General features: G+C 45.1%; 1 protein-coding gene across 2 annotated transcripts in view; it reads right to left on the minus strand.

Annotated features, from left to right (window-relative positions):
* The window catches only part of ITGB3BP (integrin subunit beta 3 binding protein), a 72656-nt gene that overhangs the window by 42911 nt on the left and 17161 nt on the right, over positions 1 to 12584 (minus strand). For both annotated transcript variants that reach the window (XM_089653386.1, XM_089653387.1), the window contains exon 2: positions 3875 to 3917. In XM_089653386.1, coding sequence (XP_089509512.1) covers positions 3875 to 3917 — 43 coding nt within the window. The remainder of the gene's footprint in view (positions 1 to 3874; positions 3918 to 12584) is intronic.

The raw sequence follows: 12584 nt of genomic DNA on the forward strand, positions 1-12584 counted from the left end.
CCTGCCCCCACGATAAACCGCCAACATTAATGAAATAACTGTAAGAAAACACCTGAACTTACCTATAGTTACAAGCTGCTTTATTGTCACCCCACTAGCCTGCCCACCCCCTACTTGGAAACCCGTGCCACCAATTTACAGCCAACCGATGAAGTCTGCGCCTGATCTGGAGTATGCGCTGTACGAGATCTAGTGAGGTTTGTTATTGTTTATATCTGTGGTCTACGAACTGTGGTACTGGGGCTGGATGTGGCCCTTTGCTTACCTCTATCCGGCACTTGGGGTACTATTCCATCCACAACTGACAGCAAAGATGGGGCACCATTCCTCCCACTGACGCCAATGATGGGGCGCCATTCCTCCCACTGACGCCAGTGATGGGGCGCCATTCCTCCCACTGACGCCAGTGATGGGGCGCCATTCCTCCCACTGACGCCAGTGATGGGGCGCCATTCCTCCCACTGACGCCAGTGATGGGGCGCCATTCCTCCCACTGACGCCAGTGATGGGGCGCCATTCCTCCCACTGACGCCAGTGATGGGGCGCCATTCCTCCCACTGACGCCAGTGATGGGGCGCCATTCCTCCCACTGACGCCAGTGATGGGGCGCCATTCCTCCCACTGACGCCAGTGACGGGGCGCCATTCCTCCCACTGACGCCAGTGACGGGGCGCCATTCCTCCCACTGACGCGAGTGACGGGGCGCCATTCCTCCCACTGACGCCAGTGACGGGGCGCCATTCCTCCCACTGACGCCAGTGACGGGGCGCCATTCCTCCCACTGACGCCAGTGATGGGGCACCATTCCTCCCACTGACGCCAGTGATGGGGCGCCATTCCTCCCACTGACGCCAGTGATGGGGCACCATTCCTCCCATTGACGCCAGTGATGGGGCACTAGTCCTTCCTACCTATATCTGCACTCGGGGTACTATTCCATCCACAACTGACAGCAATGATGGGGCACCATTCCTCCCACTGACACCAACAATACGGCACTATTCCTCCCACTGATACCAACAATGAGGCAATATTCCTCCCACTAAAACCAATGATGGGGCAATTTTGTGCTCCTGATGGTCACAGTCCGGCCTTCCTAAAGTCTGAAAGACAGTAAACTGGTCCTTTGTTTAGAAAGTTTGGAGAACCCTGGTTTATATGTTGCCATGATGTTTGCAACAAGAAAAAAACATGGACTCTCCACTCCCTTAAAACCTCACAGTTTACACACAAGAAGCACTGGTGACGTAGCCTTCCCAGGGTGCAGCTGTGGGACATAGACTATATCAACAACTCCCACTGACACCAATGATGGGGCACCATTCCTCCCATTGATACCAATGATGGGGCACTAGTTCTCCCACTGACACCAGCGATGGGGCAGGGAATCTCCCACAGACACCAATGATGGGGCACTGAATCTCCCATGGACACCAATGATAAGGCACTATTCCTCAAACCGACACCAACAATGGGGCACTAATCCTCCCACTGACACCAGTGATGGATTACTATTCCTCCCACTGATATCAATGATAGGGCACTATTCCTTCCCCAGATACCAACGATGAAGAACTATTCCTCCCACTGATGCCAATCATGGGGCACTATTCCTCCAGCTGACGCCAGCGATGGGGCACTGAATCTCCCATGGACACCAAGGATGGAGCACTATTCCTCCCACTGACACCAGGGATGTTCACTATTCCTTCCACTGACACTAACGATGGGGAACAATTCCTCCCACTGACACCAACAATACGGCACTATTCTTTCCACTGATACCAACAATGGGGCACTATTACTCCCACTAAAACCAATCATGGGGCATTTTGTGCTCCTGATGGTCACAGTCCGGCCCTCCAAAAGTCTGAAGGACAGTAAACTGGTGCTTTGTTTAGAAAGTTTGGAAAACCCTGGTCTATATGTTGCCATGGTGTTTGAAACAAGAAAAAAAAACATAGACTCTCCACCCCCTTAAAACCTCACAGTTTACACACAAGAAGCACTGGTGACGTAGCCTTCCCAGGGTGCAGCTGTGGGACACTGGCTACTGCAACAGTGCCCCTGAAAACCAGCAAATCAGAACAAATAAGGCCTCATTCACACAGGTGTACTATAGCGTATGCCCATGTGAGGGCCACGTTTACCTGCATGGGGATGAAGAAGTGTTCTGTGCCTCCCCATGCAGGCAGTCCCATTCATTCCAATAGAAACACAGCGCCTGCAAAGGACACAGCCGCTACTCTCATTTTGACAGCTGTGTGGGTGCACAACCCTGGATGTGTTCATGGCCGTGCACTTGCATGGCTGTCTAAATGGGAGCAGCAGCTTTGTCTGTGCAGGCGCTGCATCCTAATTGAAATGAATGGGACTACTTGGACGGGGATGCACAGAACACTTGTGCAGCCCTGTGCGGCCAACCCTGGCACTGGGCATACATCATGGTACACCTGTGTGATTGAGGCCTAAAACTGGGTACACACTATAGGAAAATTGGAAGAAAAATTCCATACGAGAAACGCTAGGTCGATTATTATTTATTTCAGGTACTTATATAGCGCCGTCAATTTACGCAGCGCTTTACATATATATTGTACATTCACATCAGTCCCTAACCCTCAAGGGGCGTACAATCTAAGGTCCCTAACCCTCAAGGGGTGTACAATCTAAGGTCCCTAACTCACATTCATACATACACATACTAGGGACAATTTAGACAGGATCCAATTCACCTAACAGCATGTCTTTGGAGTGTGGGAGGAAACCAGAGTACCTGGAGGAAACCCACGCAGGCACAGGGAGAACATGCAAACTCCAGGCAGGAGGGATTCAAACCAACGACCCTAGTACTGCCAAGCGGAAGTGCTAACCGCTTAGTCACTGTGCCGCCCATCAATTATCTGATTGTTAGTATAGTGCTTTCAACAGCCAACTCCGACTATTCAGAAGAAAGAACCTGAAGGTGCAAGCTAGAAAATTGTAATCGTAAGTGAACACAACGTTCGATTTTCGCTCAATGTGTACAGTAACTGTACGGAAATGTGGTGCGATTCCTGTCTGAATAACATGCGGTTTCCAGCACTGCTCCTGTATGAACCCAGGCTTGTCATTGTGACTTCAGCCTGGGTTCACACAGGAGCGGCGAGGGAACCCGCATGCGGTTCGGACAGAAATCGCACCGCATTCCGTTCAAAATCCCATGTGGCTCTTTGCAGTGCGCGTTGAGTCCATTCATTTTGTAGAGGCTGATATCGCACCGCAAAAGGTGTCGGCGAGTACGAGTACTGACACCTATACTCCAGTACTCGCTGATACCAATTACCAATACCTTTGCGGTGCGAGTTAAGCCCATACAAATGAATGGGCTCAAAGCGCACCGCAAAGAATCCTTTACATCTAGAGGAAAAGAAATGTAATCTCCAAACACGGAAAGGTTTCTTCACAGTAAGAGCTGTGAAAATGTGGAATAGACTCCCTCAAGAGTTGGTCCCAGCCAGCTCAGTGGATTGCTGTAGGAAAGTCCTGGATTCTTTCTTGGATACACAGAATATAACTGGATATAACATTTATAGGTAAAGTTGATCCAGGGAATATCCGATTGCCTCTCGGGGGATCAGGAAGGAATTTTTCCCCTGCAGGAGCACATTGGATAGTGCTTTGCTGAGGTTCTTTTTTGCCTTCCTCTGGATCAACTGTGGGTGTAGGATTATAACTTTTTTTTTTTAGTTTTGTATTGTTGAACTGGATGGAATTTTGTCTTTTTTCAGCCAGACTAACTATGTAACGTATTGGTGCATCACTAGTGTATAATATAATCAACATATGGAAAGAAAGGTAAAAGTTGGTGAGAGGGTCTCCAAGACATACGTACCTTCTGCGTTCCTTCAGCTCCCAAACGTAACGCTCGCCGAACCCTGGGGACAAAAGTGAACATAATTTTAGAGGATGCTAATATCAGCAATAACAGAACAGGTAGCAGAAGTGCAAGCTCTGGGGACACTACAACATCCAGCATGCCCTGAACAGACAAACAGTAGGCAATTCTTGGCCTCTAGCGTAGGCACAGACATTCAGATGGAAGTAGGTGACACCTGAAGGCCTCAACAGAAAATATAAATGTATGGGAATGAGAGATAAATAGAAGAGGAAACATTTGTGAATTAGAGAAGGAAGATTTTTAGCAAGCGGGTTAGGAAAAATAGTTTTTGTTGATTACAGACATTTTTTTTTTTTTTAAAGGGAACCATTCAGAGGATAAATACAGAGGCTGCAATTGCAGAGAGGTTTTTAAGGTTCATATTCTGTGATATCCTTAAAAGCTAAGATCACTTTTTTTCCTGGGGCTAAGGTAAGGCCTTGTTCTAAAAATCAAAAAAAAGTTTTTAATTTTTGTAATGTACAGAGGTACATTATTGGTTAGTGATGCACAGATATATAAATCGTCCCCAAAAATTATCAGCCGAAAACAGAGTTATTTTGCCAATAATGATACTTGTCTTCAATGCAAAAAAGCCCCCCATTGACTTCAATGCAAAAACGTCCCCCCATTGACTTCAAAGCAAAACGGAGTCCCAATAAATTCAATGGTAAATCACCCCGTATTTACGTCAATGCAAAAACGCCCCCCATTGACATCAATGCAAAAATGCTCCCCACTGACTTCAATGCAAAATCACCTCCTATTGACATCAATGCAAAGACGCCTCTACTTAAGTTATTTAATTTTATATGTATTTAATTTGATTTTCTGTCCAATGTTTGTGTATTACATTCGATAAAAGTTATTTGACGTTGTTTGTTTTTTTAATTCATGTTCATTTAAATTTATAATATTATTTAAAAAGTCAAATACAATACAATCATGTATGAAAAATATATTTTTTTAAAAACTGTTCATTTCTGTTTTTGTAAAAATAGTTTTTGTTGATTGCAGACAATTTTCTTTTTTTAAAAGGGAACCATTCAGAGGATAAATACAGAGGCTGCCATTGCAGAGAGGTTTTTTTTTTAAGGTTCGTATTCTGGGATATCCTTAAAGGCGAAAATCACTTTTTTTTTTCTGGGGCTAAGGTAAGATCTTGTTCTAAAAATCAAAGAAAGCTTTTAATTTTTCTGCAACAGAGGTATATTAATGGCTAGTGATGCACAGATATATATTGACCCCAAAAATGTTTAGCCCCAAAAATTAGCGAAAAATAGGGTTGTTTTGCTGATCATGATACTTGACATCAATGCAAAAACACCATCCATTGACTTCAATGCAAAAACGCCCCCCATTGACTTCACTGCAAAATTGAGTCCCATTGACTTCACTGCAAAATCACCTTTATTTAAGCTATTTAATTTTATATGTATTTAATTTGATTTTCTGTCCAATGTTTGTGTATTACATTTGATAAAAGTTATTTGACGTTAATGGATTTTTTTTTTTAATTCATGTTCATTTAAATCTATGATATTATTTAAAAAGTCAAATACAATTATGTAGGAAAAATATATTTAAAAAAAAACTGTCCATTTCGGTTTTCGGAAAAATATTTTTTGTTGATTGCAGACAATTTTCTTTTTTTAAAGGGAACCATTCAGAAGATATATACAGAGGCTGCCATAGCAGAGAGGTTTTTAAAGGTTCATATTCTGTGATATCCTTAAAGGCTGAGATCACATTTTTCTGGGGATAAGGTAAGGTCTTGTTCTAAAAATCTGGATTTTTTTTTTTTTTTATTATTATTAATGTTCATTTAAATGTATGATATTATTTAAAAAGGCAAATACAATACAATTATGTATGAAAAATATATATTTTTTTAAAAACTATCCATTTCGTTTTTGGTTTTCGGCCAAGTGCATCCTGAATTTTCAGTTCCAGTTTTTATGCTGAATTTTAATTTTGGTGCACCATTATTAATGGTATATTGGTACATAGGGGAGCTAGAATTTAGGAAGGAAAAAAAAAAAAAAAAAAAAAAAAAGGGTCAGCTGGTGAACTGCATCCTGTGTCTTACTGGTTTTCACATCCCATATATTCATACCAGGAAGTTATGAAGTTTTCCATGGAACTCAGCAGAGGCTAAAAAGGTAAGGCTTTGTTCTAAAAATCAAACAAAGCTTTTATTTTTCTGCAACAGAGGTACATTATTGGTTAATGATGCACAGATATATCGGCCCTGAAAATCTGCATTTTGCCAAAAGAGGAAAAAAAAAAAAGTGCTGATAGTGATAAATGACTTCAATCCAAAACCGTGTTCCATTGACTTCAATGCAAAAAACGCCTCTATTTAAGTTGTTTAGTTTTATACAGTTGCAAGAAAAAGTATGTGAACCCCTTGGGATTACGTGGAGTTTTGCATGAATTGGGCATAAAATGTGCTCTGAACGTCATCTAAGTCACAACAATAGAAGAACACAGTCTGCTGAACATAATACTACACAAACATTAGATGTTGCCATGATTTAATTGCACATAACATGTAAACATTCACAGTGCAGGGAGGAAAAAGTATGTGAGGCCCTAGCTTAATGACTTCTCCCAGAGATAATTGGAGCCAGGAGTGAGCCAACCTTGACTCCAATCAGTGTGATGATATTGGATGTGTTGTTGACAGCTGTCCTGCCCTTAAAAAAAACACACACCTGTTTTGGGCTTACTGGTTTCAAGAAGCACTGTCTGATGTGAACCATGCCTCGCAGAAAAGAGCTCTCAGAATACCTACGATCAAGAATTGTTGACTTGCATGAAGCTGGAAAGGGTTACAAAAGTATCTCCAAAAGCCTTGATGTTCATGTGTCCACGGTAAGACAGACTGTCTACAAATAGAGAAAGTTTAGCACTGTTGCTACTCTCCCTAGGCGTGGTCGTCCTGTAAAAATGACTGCAAGAGCACAGCGCAGAATGCTGCATGAGGTAAAGAAGAATCCCAGAGTGTCAGCTAAAGACCTACAGAAATCTCTGGCACATGCTAACATTTTTGTTGACACATCTACAATAAGGAAAACATTAAACAAGAATGGAGTACATGGGAGGACACCACGGAGGAAGCCATTGCCCAATTCATGCAAAACTCCACGTAATCCCAAGGGGTTCACATACTTTTTCTTGCAACTGTATATATTTCATTTTATTTTCTGTCTAATGTTTGGGAGTTACTTCCAATAAAAGTTATTTTACTGGATTGTTATTTTTAAAATTCATATTCATGATATTAATGAAAAAGTTGAATATAATACAAATATATATATATATATATATATATATATATATATATATATATATATTGTGGGAACTCGCTTCAAAGTGGTAGAGCTTTGTTAACGCACACAGAAACTCGCTTATTTTTCAGGGCCTTTTTAGCCCACTTTTATTTAAATGAAAGTCCTGTAGCATAAAGGTTTCCCACGCAGGGGTTTCCACCATCACACAAATCAAACAATACTCAGCCTTCTGGCTCTCTCAGGGATACCACTCTATGTCTGTCTCCTGCAGACTCCTTCCAAAAGGTTCGTTTTTGCACACACAGCAAACTTCTAGCACACAGCTAGTTTGGCTTCCACCTCTCCTGGTGAAGCCCACCTGACTCCAAGGCAGTGACCTCCTGCCTGCCGGGGTGGAGCCCTCCTGACTCCTGTCTGCCGGGGTGGAGCCCTCCTGACTCCTGTCTGCCGGGGCGGAGCCCTCCTGACTCCTGTCTGCCGGGGCGGAGCCCAGAATCATGGCCTGGCCTCCCCTAAAAGGCCTGCACACACCTGTGCAATCAGCACGCTGGCTGCTCCCAAAATATGGGCCCAGGATTGGAGATTTCATCCCTCCCAAATCTCTAAGAAATCTCCAGGCTACAGGTCCCAAAACAGGCTTTACAAACCAAAGAAGAAACTGATAAACCAGTTCCCTCTGCATTATGAGATCTGCCTGGAGCCCCTCAACCTGTATGGTTGGGAATCCTGGGTCACCACTGTGATTTCCACCGTGGCAGGATACCACACTGCCACATATCCCCCCCCCTTTGTTTTGATCCCATAGGGGGCAGAACACACAAGCCCAAACTCTTTAATTTGGCACCTCTGTGCCAGCTTTCCCTCATATGAGCCCATTCCTGACTGACATTGCTTTCAAAGGGAAACGTTCCTTCCTGCCTTATGAGGCGACTTTCCCTGTGTTCTCCTACTACACGGACTTGGGCTCTATAAAGACACTGTGCCTTTTTACGGGTACGCTTCCAAAAGCGTTGCCTCTCTATTTTCCTTGGGGCCACCCAAGTCACCTTCCCATTAAGGAACTTCCAAAACTTAGGACCTTTCTGAGGCTGAGGTTGACGCCTGAGCTTTAGGTGTCTGATAATTTTAAAGCTACGCTGCACTCTCAACCGCCGGTTTCCCTTTACCTTTGAAGGGGTCACGCTTTTAAACACAAAAAGTGTGGGTTCTTTTATTGGGGTTACCTTAGTCTCTCTCTGCATTCTATGTACAGGCATCTTCTTACTGACAAAACCTAGCTCTGTTTGTTTCCCCCCGTACACTGCATGCTTCCTTTGGTCACTGACATTCTCAGACGACAGCAATGTCCTACTCTCCTTCTGAAGGACAGCCCACCTGTCTTGCACTTCAGATATTTTTATGTCAGAGGACCTCTTTAAATAATCCACTTCCTTAAAGTTTTCCTTCAGGGCAGATATGCCATTTAAAGTTTCTCTTCCCAGAGCACCCTCCTGAACCTGTAGGGGGCCTAATTCAACTGCAGCTTTTAGCTCAGCTGTTTCTACCACATCATTACCCACCACATCACATGTTTCAGGGTTATCAGCACACATGTCCACTTGGCCTTCAGGTCCATCATTAGGTTTATGGTCACCCACAGAAACTAAATGATCAACATTTACCAGTGCCTCGCACTTTTCATCATCATCAACATTTACAAGGGTCTTGCATTTTTCCTCATGGTCAGAAACATCCACACCTTTGTCAGAATTAATTTCAATGTTTGGCAGGGCAGTGTCTGGAGACCAAGTGCACAGCGTGGAGTGGTTGTCTCCCATGGCAACGTCGCTATCCACCAGCTCCACTGGCACATGAACCTCTTCCAGCAACTGTCCTGACACCCAACCGTCATCACATAATTCCACATTTGGTTTACTGACCCCAATCACTTGATTTGTGCCATCTGACACTTCCACCAACACTGGCTCATTTGGAATCACACTATTCATTCCCACACCATTGGATCCTGGTTTGTGGGCACGATCTCTGCTATGTGCTCAATCTCACTTGGCCCGTCCATATTGGGAGGGAGACCATCTGCAGCAACAGCAAGTGTGCCCTTGTCTATAAGCTGCTCTGCAGGCCCTCCATTTAGCACAGCAGAAGTCATGTCCACTCCACTGTTGGAAGCAGAGGTCCCATTCAACAAAGCCAACAGGTTTTCAGCCCATCTGTCCCAGTCTTTCTCGGTGCTCCAATCAGAGGTACTACGCAGTACTCCATCAACTGCAGGAGGAGACACAGGACAGAGTGGCTCAGCAGACACATCACATATCACTTTTGTCCAAACAAAACTGTGGCACTAAATTTTTAACCTCAACAGGTTGCAATACCACACCCTCACCACCGTACTCTGATGGCGCTTCATTCAACTCAGGAACACGTCCATACATATTGTCAGTACTGACAGCCTCAGTTAACCCATTATCACCATCATACATTGTATTGTCAGTACTGACAGACTCAGTTAACCCATTATCACCATCATACATTGTATTGTCAGTACTGACAGACTCAGTTAACCCATTATCACGATCATACATTGTATTGTCAGTACTGACAGCCTCAGTTAACCCATTATCACCATCATACATTGTATTGTCAGTACTGACAGACTCAGTTAACCCATTATCACCATCATACATTGTATTGTCAGTACTGACAGACTCAGTTAACCCATTATCACCATCATACATTGTATTGTCAGTACTGACAGACTCAGTTAACCAATTATCACCATCATACATTGTATTGTCAGTACTGACAGACTCAGTTAACCCATTATCACCATCATACATTGTATTGTCAGTACTGACAGCCTCAGTTAACCCATTATCATGAGCATTTAACTTATCATTTGGTTCAAGTACTCTCTTGTCCAGAGCAGCACCATAGTTGTCCCAAGCAACCTCTGGCTCCAACACACAGAGCTCCCAGGAAGTTTCCATGGACACCTTTGCAGCCTTGGATACTGTTGCCAAGGGCAACATACTTGTACTCATATTCACATCAACACTGTTATCCTTAGTGAGCTGTGCTAGCCCATCACCAACCATAACATTACATTTACCAACAGTAACACTTTTGTCGGCATGACCATCAGCATTCTCATTGCATATAGACATGACTGTGGTTTTTGCAGGTAATCCCTGGCTATTACCCAGCTGAGCAGCCTGTGAGCCATACCTCACAGCACTCTCTCTCTTTAAAAGGGACACTATATTCAGTTTTAGCAGCTCCATAGCTGACCTGGGAAATCCTCTGCTCTGTCACTGCGGGCTCCTGGGAGGTTTCCCTGGGCATCTCTGCAGCACCTATCACTAGGGAACACGGTGCCAGGACAGTTTTGGTCACCCCTAGTCTAACTTCACCAGCCATCTGCTGGATTATAGCAGGCACCTGCAGAGTCCCCATGTCCTTTTCCATATTTAGTCCTGCTAATCGTTGGGCTGTTCCCTGTGCCTCCCCACTACTCAGGGTAGCACACAGCAGCCAGTCCATGTCCATCTGTATTGTGGAACTCCCTGAAGGACACACTCTCACTTCCTTGGGCTCAGTCCCACAAACTGAATCAGTCTTACCATTTCCTGAAGCAGGTGTCATAGCCTTCACTTGAGTGCGTAGTCTCTCCTCTGTGGTTTCTCCACAGGCTGACTTCCCCATGTGGTCACGGGGCAACACAGCAGCCATTCCAAACCAACTTACACCCCCTGCAGGTAACACAAGATCCCTGTTGCTAGGGGTAACAGTAGACTCGCTCTCAAAAGGCAGTTGGCTATACCTCATGTAAGATGCAGACTGTTGTGCCCTCTGTTCAGGGCTGACCACTTCACCTAAGTGGCCGTAACACGAAACCTTGCATTTCTCTGGTTTTCTGATCTCTTGGCCTTCCAGTGACACCTCTCCCAACCTGGAGCATTGCTGGCCAGCCATGACACGCCGAACTTCCCCTTGAAGAAGGATTTCCTCTTTAAAAGGTGCAGTAGTCATCCTGGTCCCAATCCATCAAATGGTAAATCGACCGGAACTCCCTTGGTAATAAGGTTTGCAGCAACTTTGGCCACCGGTCACTAGGCCATTTTCTCTGTGTAGCACCTTTTTCAAAGTTTTCAAGGAAGTCCCCAACCTCCTCTGTAGGCAGCATGGGTTGCATGTAATCAGAGGCCCAGAACTCAGCACCTTTCACCGTAGACTTTACATTGCAGCTATTGCTACGAGCAACCACACTCCTCTCAAACTTGTGGTCAGCCTGTCTCTCCTTCCTTGCACTCAGAGCCGGCTTGCCAAACACAGTTGCAGTCCCTTGCTTTGATATGCAACTTTGCAATGGAGGCTGGGACAAAGGGCATTTGGAGACAGCGTGCCCCCACTCCCTGCATCGCAAGCATCGTTCATACCAGCGTGTCTTGTCCAGGCTCCCCACATTGCAGCCTTTTTCCAGCTTAGGACTCTGCATATTCATAGCTGGTCTCCTTTCACCAGTGTTGCCAGCAGCAACAACATGCACTTCCCACTTTGGCAAACTCTGTTCATCCATGTATGGGGCTCGTTCTGGGGATAACAACCCCTCCAGCCATAGGGCTCTGTCTCTCATTTCCGCAAATCTTTCTTCTTTTCTTTGCTTTGACCGCCCCATCTTCACAGTCACTTCACAACACTTTTTCACAGTCCAGCATCAAAGAAATGAAGTACTGTCTTTTCAAGGCAGGTTCTCCTCACCTGCACACACAAATTGTGCTGTCCCTTGCACATAAACACAGTTCATATAACTGATGAACTTACTTCTTTTGCAGGGATCTCCAATTCTGCCCACTGCATCCTCCACCATATGTGGGAACTCGCTTCAAAGTGGTAGAGCTTTGTTAACGCACACAGAAACTCGCTTATTTTTCAGGGCCTTTTTAGCCCACTTTTATTTAAATGAAAGTCCTGTAGCATAAAGGTTTCCCGCGCAGGGGTTTCCACCATCCCACAAATCAAACAATACTCAGCCTTCTGGCTCTCTCAGGGATACCACTCTATGTCTGTCTCCTGCAGACTCCTTCCAAAAGGTTCGTTTTTGCACACACAGCAAACTTCTAGCGCACAGCTAGTTTGGCTTCCACCTCTCCTGGTGAAGCCCACCTGACTCCAAGGCAGTGACCTCCTGCCTGCCGGGGTGGAGCCCTCCTGACTCCTGTCTGCCGGGGTGGAGCCCTCCTGTCTCCTGTCTGCCGGGGTGGAGCCCTCCTGTCTCCTGTCTGCCGGGGCGGAGCCCTCCTGTCTCCTGTCTGCCGGGGCGGAGCCCTCCTGACTCCTGTCTGCCGGGGCGGAGCCCTCCTGACTCCTGT

Source organism: Staurois parvus, unplaced genomic scaffold, assembly GCF_062004578.1.
Source record: "Staurois parvus isolate SC_StPar_1 unplaced genomic scaffold, SC_StPar_1.0 ptg000709l, whole genome shotgun sequence".
NCBI lineage: Eukaryota > Metazoa > Chordata > Amphibia > Anura > Ranidae > Staurois > Staurois parvus.